At 37.8% G+C, this 19504-nt stretch overlaps 1 protein-coding gene across 3 annotated transcripts; it reads left to right on the top strand.

The window, feature by feature from the left end:
• The first annotated feature begins 4118 nt into the window (after positions 1–4118).
• LOC107578164 (remodeling and spacing factor 1-like) lies at positions 4119–19135 on the top strand. 3 transcript variants are annotated; one of them, XM_016264162.1, is made up of 16 exons: positions 4119–4380; positions 6601–6692; positions 8409–8501; positions 8649–8854; positions 9012–9160; positions 9252–11764; positions 12497–12760; positions 12848–12952; positions 13038–13117; positions 13296–13350; positions 14085–14194; positions 14287–14354; positions 14441–14648; positions 14733–14929; positions 15238–15362; positions 15496–15529. In XM_016264162.1, the coding sequence occupies exons 1-16, from the start codon at positions 4227–4229 to the stop codon at positions 15496–15498; spliced, it is 4422 nt and encodes a 1473-aa protein (XP_016119648.1). In that variant the 5' UTR covers positions 4119–4226; the 3' UTR covers positions 15499–15529. The 3 variants fall into 3 exon arrangements, with proteins under 3 accessions (XP_016119648.1, XP_016119640.1, XP_016119635.1); XM_016264154.1 differs by lacking the exon at positions 15238–15362 and adding an exon at positions 16414–19135 and having other exon boundaries at positions 4121–4380; positions 12500–12760; positions 15496–15675; XM_016264149.1 differs by lacking the exon at positions 15238–15362 and adding an exon at positions 16414–19135 and having other exon boundaries at positions 4121–4380; positions 15496–15675.
• The last annotated feature ends 369 nt before the right edge of the window (positions 19136–19504 follow it).

The raw sequence follows: 19504 nt of genomic DNA, 5'->3' as shown, positions 1-19504 counted from the left end.
TTCTTATGATGTAACAAGTACATAGGGTGTTATGGGAAGTGTTCCCGGTTTCGGTTGACCTAATTAATGCAGCCCAACAATCCTTTAACGGATTTGAATTATAGTGATAGTGAGTTATGTGTAAGCCAGGTTAAAGAGATGGGTCTTTAATCTAGATTTAAACTAACAGAGTGTGTCTGCCTCCCGAACAATGCTAGGTCGACTGTTCCAGAGTTTGGGCACTAAATAGGAAAAGGATCTGCTGGCCGCAGTTTATTTTGATAATATATTATCAGAATAATAATATTTATATTTTTAAAATAATAATTATATATTATTATATGAAAGTGACATGTGGCCAAGTATGACCCATACTTGGAATTAGTGCTCTGCATTTAACCCATCCAAAGTGCACACACACAGCAGTGAACACACACCCGGAGCAGTGGGCAGACATTTTTGCTGCAGCGCCCGGGGAGCAGTTGGGGGTTCGGTGCCTTGCTCAAGGGCACCTCAGTCGTGGTATTGAAGGTGGAAGAGAGCACTGTACATTCCCCCATCTACAATCCCTGCCAGTACGAGACTCGAACTCGCAACCTTAGGGTTACGAGTCCGACTCTCTAACCATTAGGCCACGACTTCCCCTAATTGATTATTAAATTATATATTAAAAATATTATTATATAATATTATGTAATATAAAATATTATATTATTATTATATATTTTGATAATTTTGAGGCATTATCAGATGGCCTGAGTTTTGAGATTGCAGCAAATGTGAAGGACTATAATGCAATTAGAACTCGCTCGAGTACTGAGGAACTAAACCATTCAGGTCTTTATAAGTAATTAGCAAGATTTTAAAATATATACAATGTTTAATAGGGAGCCAGTGCAGACAGAACCGGGGTAATATGGACATACTCCTGGTTCTAGTAAGAACTCTAGCTGCTGCATTTTGGACCAGCTGGAGTTTGTTTATTAAGCGCGCAGAGTAACCATACAATAAAGCATTACAATGATCTAACCTTGAGGTCATGAACGCATGAACGTTTCTGCATTTGACATTAGAGCATAGGTCATAATTTAGATATATTTTTAAGATGGAATAATGCAGTTTTACAAATGCTTGAAACTTGGCTTTCAAAGGAGAGATTGCTATCAAATATCACACCTAGGTTTCTAGCTGATAATGAAGAATTGACAGCACAGCCAGCATGTGTTAGACAGTGTTTTAGGTTATTACATACAGAAGTTTTAGGTCCGATAATTAACACCTCTGTTTTTTTCAGAATTTAGCAGTAGGAAATTACTAGTTATCTAGTTTTTTATATCAACTATGCATTCCGTTAGTTTTGCGAATTGGTACGCTTCATCGGGCCGTGAAAAAATATAGAGCTGAGTATCATCAGCATAACAGTGAATGCTAACACCATGTTTCCTCATGATATCTCCCAAGGGTAACATGTAAAATGTGAAAAGCAATTTTCTAGTCTATCCAAAGGAATGTTATGGTTGATAGTGTCAAACCCAGCGCTAAGATCCAGTAGCACTAATAGAGAGATACAACCACGATCGAATGATAAGAGCAGGTCATTTGTAACTCTGATGAGAGCAGTCTCAGTGCTATGATATGGTCTAATTAATACCTGACTGGAAATCCTCACAGATACAATTTTTCTCCAAGAAAGAACATAGCTGTGAGGATACTGCGTTTTCTAGTATCTTTGACAGAAAATTGAGTTTTGAGATCGGCCTGTAATTAACTAATTCTCTAGGATCAAGTTGTGTTTTTTAATGAGAGGCTTAATAACAGCCAGTTTGAAGGTTTTTGGGACACATCCTAATGACAAAGATGAATTAATAACATTCAGAAGAGGATCTATGACTTCTGGAAGCACCTCTTTTTAGAAGCTTAGATGGCATTGGCTCTAACATACATGTTGTTGGTTTGGAGGATTTAACAAGTTTATACAATTCTTCCTCTCCTATAGAAGGTAGAGTGGAATTGTTTTTCAGGGGATCTATTGCACGTTATATAATGTAATGCTGTAGCTGACGGCTGTATGGTTATAATTTTATCTCTAATAGTATCGATCTAAGAAGTAAAGACGTTCACAAAGTCATTACTGCTGTGTTGTTTGGAAATGTCAGCGCCTGTTAATGCTTTATTTTTCATTAATTTAGCCACTCTACTGAATAAATACCTTGGGTTGTGTTTGTTTTCTTCTAAAAGATAAAAAAGTAAGCATATCTAACAGTTTTTAAGGCTTTCTGTAGGAGGAAGTACTTTCCCTCCATGCAATACGCAATACCTCTAGTTTTGTTTTCTTCGAGATGCGCTCCATTTTCCAGGCTGCTCTCTTTAGGACACGAGTGTGCTTGTTATACCATGGTGTCGGACTGTTTTCCTTAATCTTCTTTATGTGTAAAGGAACAATAAAAGAGAAAAGAGAGAGTCCATAGTTTCTGTTACAACATGATGTTTTTCTGAGCTATTGGATATACTGAGGAACTGAGACAAGTCAGGAAGATTATTTACAAAGCAGTCTTTTGATGCACCATGATGTTCTCACACACTAAAGTTTTTAGGCATATATTAAACAATAAGACAGCAGGAGTGCTTCAATTGACATGTTCAAAGCAACCAAAATGTCACATTATTGTTCTATAATTTCATATTGCTTGCTTATCACAAACTTTTCCACCGTGCCCTGTCATGACTCAGTAGGCTTTATGATCCAATGAAATGGCAGCATTTTTTGTCAGTCCACAGTTCTTGTTATATATATTTAAAAAAAAACTGCAAATCCGCTTTTATTATTTAAATGATTTACAGACCTACATATCAAGCTCATAAATGTATTATGTAACACTAGCTAAATGGCAGGCAGCATCTGGAATGATTTTGGCTTCAGCCAGTGGGCTGTTTTAAACACACTCTGCCCTCCTCATTATCCAAACTTTGAAAGGAAATGACCACCTCAGTACATAACGCATAAATAGCTCCACTTTAATAGTGTACAAATTCATATGAATTAGCCACCAACCCTCCAAATAGAATAGGCATTGTACATCACCAAGTACAATTACTGTATTGTCATTATCACATTATTATTGATTTGAACATCATAAATATATGACAAAAAATATTGTTTAAAATGTCTTCAAAATAAGTTGACAATTTATGCTAAACCTCAGCTGACTTGAACAGATGGCTTTCATTTATTGTTTTTAATACATTATTAAATAAAATACTAAGCTAGAAGAATGTGTTTTAATGTGATGTTTCACACAAACTTTTTAGTTTACCAGGAATTACCAGCAAAGTGATTGGTTTTATTATGAAATAATAAGTAATAATACGTCTTGAGTATGAAACAAGAGCAGAATGAGTTTCAGCATAAATAGTATACTGAATAAAAATGGTAACCTAAAAATAATTTCATTCAAGCCAAAAATATTATGTAACATCACTGAATCAACCTAAATACATAAATTTATACCAACAAAACATTTTTTTTGTTAAATCAGGTAACAATAGCTATATATGGTAACAATTGCAGCTTACCACTTTTTACATCCATTTTTAAAAACAAATTGTCCGTTTAATGAACAAATTAATTCTGCTCCTATATGAACGCCTGTGTGAGAAAGACAAGTACAGTGCAAATATCAAATAGATAACTGACAGCGCCCTCTGCTGGTAACCTATGAAATTATCAGTTCATTAACTCACCTGGTCTCATTATGAATACATAAATGAGATGTACTGAAAGTACACGATCTTAGGATCAGTGTTCTCTACAATATTTTAATATAAAAACCAATATGAAATATAAAAACTATTTTTTTACTATATTTGTTTTCAGATAACAGGAAAGATGTTACCAATGCTCTCCTTCTCCTGTTAGTATTTCTGCTTGTCTGGATTTCTTTCATGTCCTGTTTCTTCTCTCTCTCTCTCTCTCTCTCTCTCAAAGCGAAAGAGTCTCTAAGTGTTGCAGTGTCACATATTAATTTTTCTTTCGTTTGTCCATGTGTTTGTCTCGTTTTTACTTAATATCTAGAATATAAATATTATGCCATTTGAATTGTTTGGTTTAGGGGCCTTTACTGCTGCTGCTGCTGGTTTGTTTACATCAGTTCAGTGTCTCTGGCGCAAGGGCTTCTGGGCCATGTGTCTGCCATAGTCGCGGTGCATTGTGGGGAGGTTGTGGTCCTCCAGCGGCTCGGTTCGGAATAATGTCTGCCTTGGAGGCAGTGGACGGTTCTTCCCCGGAGTTATGCCCGAGCTTTGCCGTGATCTGCTCGTTTCTGGAGCGGTATGGAGCTCTGCTGGACCTGCCGGAGGTGTCGTTCCCGGCGCTGGAGCGCAGTCTGCAGGAGAGCAGCGCGGGTGAGCCGCTCCTCCATTGTTGCTCTTCAGCCGCTTTACATGCCTTGAAACGGGCCGTTAGGTACTCCACCCGCGGTTGTCGGTGTTTTTGTCGCCGTTTGTTTCTCTAAAGCGCCGTTTCTGGCGTTAATTTCGGCGTTTTGTCCTACGGAAGGTTTTATTCCGCTGTATTTACTCATAACACCGCACATAAACGCATTGCTGCTTTATTTGCGTTTAAATGCGACCTTTTACTTATGTAAAATCAGTTGTATTTGCATATAACTACACGCATATTGAGAGGAAATAAATAATCATGTTTATTCATAGTTAAATAATAATTTGGCGTGATGTGAGAAGCGCGCATGCGCAGAACGTGTGAACTTCCTGCCCGCGCCGCTGAGGGAGAAATGACAATATGGGATTATTTTGATTATCAGACTTTGGTGAAAGTTAACAATAAGCCCTTTTATTTGTGTCTGTGATGATTTTGCTGCATTATAAACGTGTTAGGTGTGTATAAGCTGAACTGACGCATGAATTGCTGAGCAGTGTGTTAAATCCCAGCATTCCCTTAAAAATATGTAAGGGAATATATATAACTTATATATATATATATATATGTATGTATGTATGTATGTATGTATGTTTTGTTGATAGTATTAAATCCTAAAATAAAAATGGTCATCCTTTACTCTCATGTTGATCCTCCATAGAGTTATTTAAAAAAGCTTTTTCTTTTTTGGATGAACTGTCCCTTTAAATTACTGCAGTTTTGTTGTAGTAACAATAAATCTAGTTGTTATGGTATTTTGGCTGGAACTATAGCAGCTATAGTACATTTGCAGTAGAGACAGATAAATTCTGCCGGTCATAAACATATTTATATAAATACTAAAGTGAAGCATGTAGGGGACTGTAGCAGTACAAGAACAACAGCAATATTAAATGGCCAGTAATGTGTTTATCATTGTACAGTTACTTTAAATGCAAATGTAATGTTCATGCATGAATAAGTTACACAATAGTGGTTACAAACCATTACCATTTTCTCAGTTTTTGGTGCCCTAAAGGAGTGGTTCTCAAAACCTGAAATGGAATTACTTTCACCAATCCACAATTTTGCCAGACTGTTGCTTATCTTTTTTATTTATTATTATTATTTTATTTAAAAATTATATAAAAAATTTGGCTGGCAACTATAAATGAACTAACTGTTTCTGCTTAAGAAGTTGGGCCAAACACTTAAATACACAGATGTGTTACTGAATGAACAAATATTGTTTTGAGTTAATCAGTCAGTAGGGCTGCATGATTAATCTAATTCGATTGTCGTGTGCATTTTGATAGTAATGCCGGTTCTGTAATCAGCAGGAAATCATCATCACGTGCTTTCAGATGGAGCAGCATTTACTACACATAGCCGTAGTTCACTGACAAGTTACGCAAAAAAATTTATTTTATTGCGCGATTCTGAAATCGAAGAAATCGTTCGCGATAATGACAGCTGTTTTCATAGCTTCTCAGTGAACTACGGCTCTGTGAAGTAAATGCTGCTCCATCTGAAAGCATGTGAAAATACCACATTTAATAACATATTTTTACTCCAAACTCACTTCATAACGTCAGTCGAGTGTTTGAAATAAATCCTTCTGTGAGATGATGTGGCTTCTTACACAGAATAAGGCACGCAACATATTTCCTAGTATTTAAGCAGTGATAAAGGCATTGCATTATAAATATACTTTATTTTAATGAAAATTATAACAATAAGAACTCAGATAAACCGTATATTGCCGTAGTCGTGTGTTTATTAGTCACGTTGAATCAATGAAAGCAGTTGAATCTTGTTTATTCAGCTGCAGCGATAGGCATTTTCTGGGTTTCTTCTGCGAGGAGTATTTGGAGTTTCAACGCGAGAACGCCCTCTGGCTTTTGGATGGAGATTTACTGCTGATCACAGAACCGTGCTTCACTGAAAGATACGCATGACAATCGCAGCTTCTGTCGAATCGCGATCTCGATTCCATTTCGATTTATCGTGAAAGCCCTATCAGTCAGTTAACAATTAACAATCATTTAAATGTCATTTTATGATGTGTAATTTTTTTAATCCACAAGCTGACTTAGACCACTTCAGATTCATCAAAGACAACCGTTTGCGAACCACTGACCTAAAACCTTACAAATTGCATTATGGCTGTGTAAATTCTAATTATGCTTCTAACTCTGTGTGCCCAGTACCAAAACTTCTTGTGGACCTTCACGTGAAGTTACTGAGGAAAATTGGCAAGTCCGTGTCTGCAGACAGATGGGAGAAGAATCTCATTAAGGTGAGTAAATCGGTGTTAACAATGAATTAAGTATTAAAGGGATCATATGACGTTGCTAAAAAAGAACATTATTTTGTGTATTTGGTGTAATGAAATGTGTTTATGCGGTTTAAGGTTAAAAAACACATTATTTTCCACATTCCTCTATGCCTTGCTGAAACGCGTCGATTTTTACATTTGCTCATCGGTCTGAAAAGCGAGGTGTGCTCTGATTGGCCAGCTATCCAGTGCGTTGTGATTGGCTGAATACCTCAAGTGTGTGACGGAAATGTTACGCCCCTTACCATTTTGTGAAACAATATGGTACAAAAACATTAAAACCCATTATAAACGAGGCATTTGTTGCATCCAGTGGGGACATAATTATGGATTATAATGACTAATACTGTCTTTTTACGCGTTGCTTTGCATTGCGCTGCGTAATCAATAAAACCATGTCTGCATTTGTGATCAGAGAAATGACAAACAACAAGCGCTACTCTACACTGCTCAAAACTCACGTTTGAATTATCAGTGGCAAATTCTTTAAAGGTCCCCTGAAGTGCCTTGAAACATGCAGTGTTATTCTATGTGGTGACGTAATTTCAACTGAAACAGGAAGACAGGGCGGGACATATCGAGCAGCCCCGCCCCCTTTTAAAATGAGCCAATAACGTTTTGTTTATATCTGCACGCATCAGAGCCGTTGAGCTTGGTAAAGCCGCATTTGACAGCCACAGTCTAATTGATTACCAGACCTCATTTGCCCTAATGGAAAGCATATTTACACTGTCTGAATCGTTCCCTATCGCCTACATTGTGCACTACATGCCATTCACTGTACAGGAAATACTACACTGTGAACAAGTGACCGATCTCAGCCACAGCTTCAGCGTCTATTTATAGTGTAGGGGGCAGGTGCTTCGGATTTTAGAGAGCATTTGATTGGTCAGAAGATTTGATGAGAAGCTGAAGTACGAGGTGATGTCAAAAAATCGTTGATCCGTTTTGGCGGAAGTGACGGAACTGCAAGCTTTGAATGCTTATATCTTCTAAATCCAAATTTTGTCACTGTTTTGGAGCACACTGCCTTATAGATAACCTTAAGACTAATATACAGGAAACAGTCCTCCATAAAATGCGCTGCACACATCTGAATATTTGGGTTGAACTGTTCTGGAACAGTGTTGTAAATACAACTTAACCACTGATTTCTAGTTGTGTCCTCTTTTGGAAGGCCAAACAAAGTATTTTCACTTTCGCAACGAAACACACAGCATCTTCACGACATGGAGGTGGCAGCAACAATAAATGTACTCCTCCTTTCTTTGCGTGAACATTTGGGCGGCGTTATGCTAATCTTCCCACACAGTGACGTAGACATGTGGGGGCGTGTTTAACGAGGCGTTTTAGGAGGGCGTGGACGAGTCTTAACTTTTATAAAGAATATCTCTTTGGGTTTGAGACTTTAGTCTTTGCAATTTTAGGGATCTTATCTATTCACGAACAGCTTGCAACACTCCAAAGAGAAAGGAAAACTTTAAATCACATCATATGGCCCCTTTAAGTGACTCATCATATGCCGCCCATATTTTTTTTTGACAATCACATTGAAACAGCTGTGAATTATGGATCATTTCATAATGAATATGTGAATAGCTATGACCACAGTGAGCAATTGACAGTCAATATTAGTCTCATCAGTGTTTAATTTTTGATGGCTTTATTACTCTGTAGATCTGTCAGGAGTTTAACACCACATGGGCATGGGAGATGGAAAAGAAGGGTTATCAAGAGATGACAGTGGAGTGTAAGACAGGAATACTGAAGGTAAAATGGGAAAATCTGTAATGTCACACCACTGGATTAATTTGCACTGGAACCTAATATTCATTCATAAAAACTGTTGTTGCATTTGTAATGTATTTTTTTTTTATTAACCTAATGCAACTTGACAATGTTTTGTTTTTCAAACAGTACTTGTGCGAATGCCAATTTGATGACAATGTCAAGTTTAAAACCACTATCAATGAAGAGGACCCGGATAAAATGCGTCTTCAGCCCATCGGCAGAGACAAAGATGGCCTCATGTACTGGTTCCAGCTAGATCAAGACGATAATGTGAGGGTCTATGTGGAAGAACAGGATGATCTGGATGGGTCATCCTGGAAGTGTATAGTAAGGTAGGCATCAATTTCCAGTGGAATTAAATCCACTTTTTCATAAAATAATAATTTTTTTATCTCCCTGTTCTGGATGGCTGTTAATTTGTCAGAAAAAAAACAATAATGACAATAACAGATACATCTTTTAAACAAAATCCTTTATTTTCTATTTCAGAAATAGAGATGACCTAGCTCAAATCCTTGGTCTGTTGAAGACTCATATTGATCCAGCACTTTTGGTAAAGAAGGATCAGGAGGAGGGCTCATCTAGTAACAGTCCAAACCCAGACAATGAAGAGAATAAGAAGAAAGAGGGAGCTGAAGGTATTTAAAAGGAAAAAATAATATTTAGTATTGACTGAACACAGATTACTGATTTGTTTTGTATTTGTAACTCTGTATTTTTTACTTCTAGTGGAATTCAGAGATGAGAAGTTACAAAATGATTTATCCACATCTGAAAATAAGGAAAACATCTTGGAGAAGGACAATACAAAGCAAGAAGATGCAGAGACCACAGATGCTTTGTTGGAAAAAGGCTTAAAGGTGAAGGAAGAGCTGCAGAAACATTCGGAGATGGCAAATGGCACTGGCGTTATTACTGGATCGATCAAAGAAGAACCACAGGATGAGGAGGAGAAAGCCAAGGACGTGTCAACACCTTCACAAAATGCGGAACAGACAGAGGACGTGAAAAGAAAAACTTTAGAAGAGACTCAGAGAGCTTTGAAAAATGACCATCAAGCTAAAATCCCCCTGAAAAAGCGGGAAATGAATCTAAGTGAAGACTTCGACAGCAACAGCACGGGAGTACGAAATGCTCCTGTTGCTCCGGTGAAAGAATCACGGACATGTTTTGATGACAGCAGATCGAGTGCTGAAAAGATCAACGGCCATGTCCCTCACTTTACACCATCTGAGAGTGAAACGCAAAAAGGGTCAGAGAGTCTTCAAAAAGAAAGCACAGAAGAGAACAAGTCAGAAAATCTCCCTCTTGTTTCAGATAAATCCAGAGAGAGAAAGGATGACCAGACAGAAGAGAAGATGGACACAAATGAAAGCAGATCATGTGCTGAAGAGCAGATGGAAGTGGAGAAGCCTGAGGAATCCTGTGCTGCCATTGCAGAAGAGAACAAGGAAAAATTTAAAACTTCTCAATCTCACGAAAAGACCCCTGGAGAAGAAAAGCCCTCATCAGTAAGTGAACAGTCAGAAAAGACACCTGGTTCTGAAGAAGTGACTGACAATAAAAAATCTCCCAATAGTGACAATATGGATGCTACTGAAGTAAATACATCAACACTGCCTGAAGAATCAATGAAAGATCTCCCAAACAAAGAGTCAACAAAAGATCTTGCAAGAGACGAGTCAGTGAAAATTCCCTCAAAAAATGAGCCAACAAAAGATCAGTCGATGAAACATCTCTCAGAAGAAGAGACATCAATTGAAAAGTCAACGGAAAACTTCTCGAAAGAAGCAATGAGAGATCTCCCAAACACAGAATCATCAAAAGATTTTGCAAGAGAAGATTCGATGAAAGATCTTCCAAAAGATGAGCCAGCAAAAGAGTCGATTAAAAATCTCTCGAAAGGAGAGACCTCAAAAGAAGAGTCAATGAAAAACCTCCGAAATGAACAATCCAAGAAAGAGGAGTCACAGAAAGTTCTCACTGAAGAAAGTCCGAAATCTCCCAAAGACTCATATAAAGACCATGAAAAACCAGATCCAACTGCTTCCATGCCGATGGAAACTGAGCCATTCCAGTCATCTAAAACAGAGGAGTCCTCTTCCCATGAAGTAATCAAACCACATTCTGGCACAGAAAAGCCAGAGAACACTGAAGAAACCAAACCTCATCACAGCTCTGCAGACACCACCACAGAAAAAGAACTAACTGCCATTGTCTCAAAAACTGAAAAACAGTGTATGTCTGAAGGAGACAAACTCTCAACCAATGGAGAAATTGAGTCCATTGCCTCTAAACCTTCTGAAGATTCAGATGGCCCTCAAGTCAAAACGCGAGAGCAGTCTGCCTCCCCTAAGTCAGCATCAAGTGATCTTGAAAAATCATCTGTTTCTGATTCGACGAATAAGCCAAGCACACCAAAAACCACAGAGAAAGTAGACAGTGAGGAAAAATGTGATACAGCTGAAACTGATAAAAATGAGAATTTGGAAACATCAAAAGACATGGATGAAAAGGGTGAAGCAGCAAACAGCTCTGAAGAATTTGCAGTGAAAAAATCAGAGGAAGTTAAAGCTACAGAACAAGCCAATGAATCCAACAGTTCGGAGAAACCTTCCTCTGATAGAGAACATGAAAAGGAACCCGATTCAGAGGAAGGGAACAAAGAGAAGCCAATGGAAGTTAATTCAGAGATCAGTAAAGCTAATACAATTCAGTCAGCAGCTGAAGAGGGATGTGATATTACAACAACAAGTAAGAAGGAAACTGATGTTCCTGTAGATCAAGACACCACCTCAAGCAAACAATCTAAGCAAGACACAACTTCTGAAGAATGTGACGCTGCTGTGAAAAGCAGTAAAAGACCAGGGCGGCCTCCAAAGAAAGCTCAGGAGAGTCAGGATGAGGATAAAACAGGCGATGAACAAGAAGAAATGGGAAGACAGGAATGGATTCGCATGAAGATCAGAATCCCAGCTCATAGACGAAAGCCAGAACTTCAGGGAGAAGAGGTGAGGGGAGATTCAGAGTCTGAGGTGACTGATGGCAGGTGCTTGAGGAGATCTCCGAGAATCTGCAGACCCACCGCTAAAGCTGTAGACATCCAGGACAGGAGGGCGGAACGGAAGCAGGCGACTCCGGTGTCAGAGAAAGAAAAGGATGACAACGAAGACAACGAGGATGAGGATTCTGTACAGAGGAAACCAAGGAAAGCTGAGCCAGATGGCCAAACAAAACCAAAGGTGTGTGTACCTTTTTACATTTAGAATACCTTTGCCATTTTCTGACGCTCATTTAAAGTTAATCTTTTAAAACGCGATTAATAACGGTTAAGTGTGTCTTTAGCAAATCTCAAAATAAATATCCATTTATCATACTGTACATTACAATGTTGTGAGGACTAAATTCACTTGTAGCAATACAATTATTAATTTGAGTTTTATTTTCCATTTGTTTAGGTAAAATAGTGTAGTATAGTGCAACAATAGTGCAATTTATTGGCCATAACATGAGAAAAAATAACAGTAAACCCGTAACATTGTGATATATTACTACAATTTAAAATAGCTGTTTTCTATTTTAATATGTATTATTGAAATGTATTTTTTTCCTGTGATGCAGAGCTGAATTTTCAGCAGCCATTACTCCAGTCTTCAGTGTCACATGATCCTTCAAAATCATTCATATATGATGGTTAGGTGCTTAAGAAACATTTCTTATGATTACCAATGTTGAAAACAGTTGTGCTGCTTAATATTTTGGTGGAAACCTAGATATTGTTTTCAGGATTCTTTGATCTTTTGTAGCATTACAAATGTCTTTACTGTGACTTTTGGTCAATTTAATGGGTCCTTGCTGAATAAAAGTATTAATTTCTTTAAAAAAAAAAAATTTGTACTGACCCCAAACTTTTGAATGGTAGAGATTTCTTTGATCATAGTTGCAGATCATTCACAATGTAACTCATCATTCAGCAGGTGGGGAGATGTCGGAAACGACAGCCATGGTCTCGCATGAGACGTAAAAAGAAATGTTCTGACGAGGAGAGTGAGAGTGAGGAAGAGGAGACGGAGGAGGATGACAGCGACGAAGACTACAAGGTGGAGAAGACCAGGAAGAGGAGGAGAAACCGAAACCGAGAGAGGAACAGCTCTGACTCCTCTACCTCTTCATCAGAAGATGATGAACCCAATGATGACCCCTGCAAACACTGTGGCCTTCCCAACCATCCCGAGCTGGTGTGACACACTTCTGCAAAATATCTTCATCTTCTCACAGTTACAGTCAGAAGTGCTGCTTTTAACCTCTCATTTCTGTTCCCCTAGATACTCCTGTGCGATTCCTGTGACAGCGGCTACCACACTGCCTGCCTGCGGCCTCCGCTCATGATCATACCAGATGGGGAATGGTTCTGCCCCCCCTGCCAGCATGTGAGTCAATTCAGATTTCAAGAGTCCCTTTACAGAAATACACTATCCTGGCTATCCAAATGCTGATGCTCTCTTTCTCTTGCAGAAGAAACTTTGTGACAGGCTCGAAGAGCAATTGCAGAATTTGGATGCAGCCCTTAAAAAGAAAGAACGTGCAGAGCGGAGGTAAATAAAGAGATATTTAAACCAGCTCAGGTGAATTAGTTTGAACCAGTTGCAGAAAGGTTCCTGAATTAATCCCTTTGACCTCTATCAGTCTGTTAACAATTTACTGTGCCGTGGCATGATGGCCTATATAAGAAATTATTTTCATTCCAGAAACATTGTCATTCTTCCCTCACAGGAAAGATCGACTGATGTATGTTGGCATCAGTGTAGAGAACATCATCACACCCTCTGTAAGTGCCTACATTGCTTATTGAAATGACTGGATACTTAGTATGGATATTTAATGTAAAAATGTTTTCTTTTAAACAAAAGAAGAGCACTTAAAAGTATAAAATGTAACCAATCTGCTGTCACAAAGCTAAACTAATATTTTAAGATAATAGGGTAGGAAATGATACAAAAAAAAAAGGAATTTTATTTTTAAGTTTAAGAAATATTTGGAGTACTTTGAATTCTATAATACATAATCATTGTTTTCACTACCGTTCAAAAGTTTGGTGGTGTTAGTATAATTTTTGTTTTTGAAAGATGTGGCTGGAGGCTGCATTTATTTGATCAAAAAATACAGTAAAAACAGCAATATCGAGAAACAAATATTATAATTTAAAATATCTGTTTTCTATTTTAATATATTTAAAAATGGAATTTATTCCTGTGATAACAGTTGTGCTGCTTAATATTTTTGTGGAAGCTGAGATACATTTTTCAGGATTCTTTGATTAACAAAAAAAAAAAACATTTGATATTTGACATAAAAAAACTTTACTGTTACTTTTGATCAATTTAATGCATCCTTGCTGAATCAAAGTATTAATTTCTTATTTAAAAATCTTACCCCAAACTTTTCAGTGGTTGTATACCTCTGTTGTAAACTTTTGTAAATGTGTGTGTGTGTGTGTGTGTGTGTGTATATATATATATATATATATATATATATATATATATTATTATTTTTTTTTTTAAGGGGGAAGTGAAGGAAGAAAAAGAGGAGCTGGTGAAAGAGAAGAATGTTGTGAAGAAGAGCAAAAGATGGGGACGGAGATCAACCAGGGCCAAGAAATACATAAGCTACAGGTATGTCAATCTACTTTACTTACATAATCATTATTATCTTATGCTGTTTATACATGGTCGTTGTTCACTGTTTATTGTTACATTTTTGGCAGATTTGATGAGTTTGATGAAGCGATCGAAGAGGCAATCGAGGAAGACATTAAAGAGGCAGAGGGTGGAGGTAGGGGAGTGTTTTCATACATCACACTAGTGTTGATATTAAAGCTTTAACATGGGAGATTAGACTGATCAAATGCGTCAACACAGGAGCAGGCCGGGGGAAGGACATGGCGAACATCACGGGCTACAGAGAGAAGGACATGTCCACTATCCTACAAGAGGATGGGAAGGAGAACGGGCGGCCGCGGCGAACCAGTGCAGCTCAGAAGAAGAAGCGGCGGCGGCTCAACGATCTAGACAGCGACAGCACAGTGGACGAAGAAGAAAGCGAAGATGAGTTCCGTCTCAGTAACAGGTAATGTTAAACAGCTTTTAATTTAAGATAAGTACAGAATCCTGCCAATGAAATAACACTTACTCTGCTCTGATTGGTCGGCAGTTCGGAGGATGAGGAGTTTGTGGCCTCTAATAATGAGGCAGAGAGCGAAGCAGAAGTCCCTTCCTATGAGGACAGTGACTTCGGGAGTGTTACTGCCCGCCCGCGGAGGAGACAGCCGCCACGCAGGAGACGCAGACCTAGAGGATACTCTGATGAGGAGGAGCTGGAAACTGACGAAGAGGAGGAAGAGGAGATGGGTGAGGCATTTATAAAAAAAATTATAATATTTTAATACAAAAAATAATACTAAATATGCAACCCTGTTATGTATTCTAACCGGTTTTTTTTATTGTAGACATTTTTTTTGTGTAGTTTATTTTTTGTTTAATTGTTTAAAAATAAATCAAAAGCTTGAATTTAATTTTTTTAGTTTTTAGACATAATTTGTACCATACTTGTTTGAGGTGTAACGATATACCAATGCCACATAATGCACTGAAACATATTCTTTTACAGTCGTGTTCTCATAATTTTATGAAGCCTATATGACATATTTGTTCTGCAGATGTTGCCCTTAATGGTACCATCCTTTTCAAAGTGATTCAAGCAATTCAAAACCGTTATGGCCATACACGTTTGAAGTGTCTCAGCAGGGGGCGGGGTAGGCCAAGAGAGTATCACGGATTTTCGGTTCGGTTTGGTTTGAATATCGTTTCACCACTAGTACTTATGGTTTACTGTTTGTTTACTGATATATTTCCATGTTTGTTTGTTTGTCTTGTTTTGTGTGTATATCATTGTGTGTGGGGGGATTTGCATGCAGTGACGGAAGGCTCTAGTGAATTCAGTGCCAGCGATCTGGACGTCCGCTGTCGGCGGTCCTATCGGAGTCGTAAACAAGAGGTGAATTACTGTGAAAGTTCAGATTCTGACGGCTCGCAGGCCAGCACCAACAAAGACAAAAAGAAGAAACTAAGATGTCTTTCCAGCTCTGATAGCGAAGGTCAGTGCCGTTCACATCTATGCATATTCATAGCATAAGGCTTATTTGTTATATATAACGTTGACCTCTATATATAATTATAATTTTGTCGTTATCTTATAAAATATTGCTAGAATTAGTACTGATCAGATAAAAAAAAAAAAAAAAAAATTATTACTTTTATTCTGCAAGGATGCATTAAATTACAAATTTGACAGTAAAGACTTGTTACAAAATATTTTATTTCAAGAAAATGCTGTTCTTTTAGGCTTTCTATTCATCAAAGAATTCTAAAAAATATATATCTGTTTCCAAAAAAATATTAAGCAGCACAACTGTTTTCAACATTGATAATAATCAGAAATGTTTCTTGAACAGACTGAAGACTGGAGTAATGATGCTGAAAATTCAGTTTTGCCATCACAGGAATAAATTACATTTTAAAACATTAAAATAGAAAACAGTGACTTTAATTTGTTAAAGCACAATATTACTGTTTTTACTTTTAAGTTAATACAACATTGGTGAGCTTAAGAGACTTTTCGGAAAATATAAGAAATCTCACTGACCTCAAACTTGAATTATAGTATATATTTTTATGTTTATATATTCATATATATTAATATATGCTCACTACATATAAAAATACAAAATATGGATCACATTTGTAGATGTGTGGTCGATAAAGATTCTGTGTTTTAAATGTTTGCTTGATGCATGACGCATAACAAACGATTTTATTGTCTTTTGCTCCTCCAGTTAGTTTCCAGTCAGCTGAATCTGATGAAGAGGACAGGAAGCCCAAGAAGATAAGAGCAGACTCATCCGAGGAAGAATCCAGGAAACGTCGCAGACGCCTATCCCTTAAACGCCGGAGGGAGTCGGAGGATGACGATGATGATGACGATTCAGACGAATCTGAGGAAGAGGAGCGGCCCGTCCGGAAGCGCGTGAACCGCATCGACTCTGACGACAACGAGAGTGAAGAGGAGGTGAAAAAGAGCCCGTCGGAGAAAGAGACAGAGGAGACTGTTGGCAAAGGGCCCAGTCCACTGGACTACAACTTAGTGGAGCTTCCTCCCACTAACGGACAGAGCCCGCTGAAGAGTTTGGAGGGTCTCATGCCCCGACCCGGGGTGGGAGTGACGCCTAAAAATGTCAACGCCTCATCAGCTGTATCCATAGCGCCGAATGGCATGGAGATTGCTGCGCAGGACGAAGATGAAGACGACCTTTTGGGCGTCACAGACCTCGTAGACTATGTATGCAACAGTGAACAGTTATAACCTGGTATTCTTTTTCTTGTTTAAACATTTTAGTCCTTTTTTTCCGACCCTCATTCTGTTTTCAGTCAGCACGGATCACGTCAACAGTCCCTGTTAATCGTGCCAGCAGAACAGATCAGGTGGCACATTAATAATAGCTGTAAATATTTTACTGCGCAAAAGTATCAAGGGAAGAACAATGCAATCCTTCCAAGAGACACTCCCCGAGATATTCCTTCTAAAGTAACGTTTTCGTTCGATAAGAGCGGTCACTCTCAAACACACCCTCTCTGGAAACAACCTCTAAAACCTCTTTTTACACTAATCACACAGCCATGCTCACACTCACATGTCTGACGTAGAGACATTTGTCGAGTTTACGTGCATTTGATCTCCACTGCTGCCAGTTGCACATTACAGCGAGAACCGGAAGTGGGTGGAGTCTTAATTTTAGTGAAGTTCCAGACATCGCTAAATATCTTTGTTCATTTCTGCTCCAAGGCCATTTTTAAACATTCATCTTTTATAATCTAATTGGAGTGGAAGTTGAATTTCTACCGATTGGTTTCATAGTGTTAATTGGTGGGGGGGAAAAATTGTATTAGGTGATGTCATTATAAGCTTTTTGTTATACTATTTATTATAAAATTGTAATTTGTACCTGAAATTATCGCTTGGTTGTACAGCTGCTAACACCATTAGAGCAAAAGATTCCTGGAAGTTTCTAAGAGATGTCTAAGGGTGGAAAATTGCTCATATACTTATGCCAACATACTAATAAATTCTGTTGCTTTGGACTGTTTTAGCACCACATTTTGATTTGAATTCAAACACTATTTACTCTGGCAGCTTTTCGATGCATCAAATGCCAAATCTTCCACTCGAGGATGATAAAATGCTGAGGACTCTGACCCACACCGATGCACGGTTTGTTTCTCCTTCCTTGAAGTTTAGTGCTGTTCATCTCATTTTAATGCAGAGGGATTCTTCTTTGCCCATCATGTCCTGCTTATTTCTGTTTCAGTGCACTATATTCATTTTCTTTATATGAATATAATCATTGTAATGTTTTCCTTTTGTTTTTAAGCATACTAATGATGTGTATGATTTCTTTGTTCTTCATCAATTTCAAAGCAATACATTTTTCTTACAAGACATGCAGGAAGAGATCCATCATCTCCTGCTTTTGTCTATTTTTTTAAAGACCGAAATTCATGTTGCTGCTGACATTCAAATGATTTCCGACCTTTCCGAGAGCAGCTTGATGTGTGTGAGACACCCCTCTGAGACGTAAGAACGCGTCTGAGAAACGTTGTATAATCTTGCATTACCCTGGTGTGTATATCTGTAGTTTTCTGCTGTAACATATTAGAAGCATTTTTAAATCATTGAAAGTATACATAGCAGTCCTTTTATGATTGCAGCTGTTTATCATTTGTTTTGTAGGTACATTTGTACCACTCCAAAGTGGGCACGTCTGTCTTATTTTCATTAGTGCGTTTTCGATTTCGGTTTTGTCTTCTTTGAGAGTTTTCAGTCTCTCTGTCCCATTTCCACTGATTGACATTTCCCAGAATGGTCTGTTCTCTGAGGAAAAAGCGTTTGATATAGAGCCCAACAGACAGTGTAATTGTTTCGATGTCAGCATTGATCGACAAAAGCGGTGTAAAAATGTCTTGTACATTAATGTTTATGCTTGGCATGCACATATATTCTAGTCTGATTTATTTGCTCTTGCAGCATTAGGGCATCAGATTTTGAGAATAAAACTTCCCTTATTATTTTTTACAAAAACAGTTTTAGATATGCTAAGACCAAGAGCATCATTAGGTGCTAGACCACATTATGCATTTCTCCTGAGGTGGTCTATTAACAGTATTGGGCCAATGGTCAATTCCCGTGTAATTAAAAAATCAAAGGGACAGACATCCATTTGATATTGAGGCCCAGCCTCTAATGACAAAGTATATATTTGTATTTCACATCAAAATCTGGTTAATTTGATATTATGTAATGAGGGATGCCAACAGCAGTGTTTGAAGATATTTGGCTGATGTAGTTTGACAGCAGATGGACAGATGCAGTCTGGTTTTAGCTTTTAGAATCGTCCTTTGTGTTTGTCCGTTCCTCTTTTGGATGTTTTTGTTAAGTGCATTGTAATTTCTTTCATATGATTTACTATCTTGTACATTTGTCATAATAAAAATGAAATGGAACCTGTGTAATACTTTAATATGTGCAGAGATTCTTCTTGTGTTTAGTTATGACAATCAGCTTTTAAGTTTTCTGTTTATTAGAGCTAAATGACAACGTCAGTTATTGTGGCTGATGCACTTTTGACATGAATATTTAGGAAAAAGTAGTTTTGCAAATACGAAGACATTTTGTTAAGGTGTTATATTTCCTCCTGGGATGTCTTTTTCCAGTTTCTTGTAGATATCAACAGCAAAAGACAAGGAGCAAGAGAAGAGAACGCTGAGAACAAGGTGGGTGTTGAATCTGATACTGCAGTTCTCAATGTGACCACATGGTGGCGACCAATTTGTGAGAATAGAAAGAAACGGAAATCCATCCATCTATCTTAA

The sequence above is a fragment of the Sinocyclocheilus grahami genome, unplaced genomic scaffold (genome assembly GCF_001515645.1).
Source record: "Sinocyclocheilus grahami isolate Dianchi unplaced genomic scaffold, SAMN03320097.WGS_v1.1 scaffold32.1, whole genome shotgun sequence".
Classification (NCBI taxonomy): Eukaryota; Metazoa; Chordata; class Actinopteri; order Cypriniformes; family Cyprinidae; genus Sinocyclocheilus; species Sinocyclocheilus grahami.
The sequence above is the reverse complement of the archived record's forward strand: the minus strand, read 5'-3'. Positions and strand labels throughout refer to the sequence as shown.

What these genes read in the sequence shown, in the direction of transcription:
- LOC107578164 (XM_016264149.1), top strand. Translation starts at nt 4,227, where the DNA reads ATGTCTGCCTTGGAGGCAGTGGACGGTTCTTCCCCGGAGTTATGCCCG. An exon ending in TAAAGAGGCAGAGGGTGGAG is followed by an intron (nt 14,355 to 14,440) that starts GTAGGGGAGTGT and finishes GCGTCAACACAG; the next exon opens with GAGCAGGCCGGGGGAAGGAC. An exon ending in GAGTTCCGTCTCAGTAACAG is followed by an intron (nt 14,649 to 14,732) that starts GTAATGTTAAAC and finishes ATTGGTCGGCAG; the next exon opens with TTCGGAGGATGAGGAGTTTG.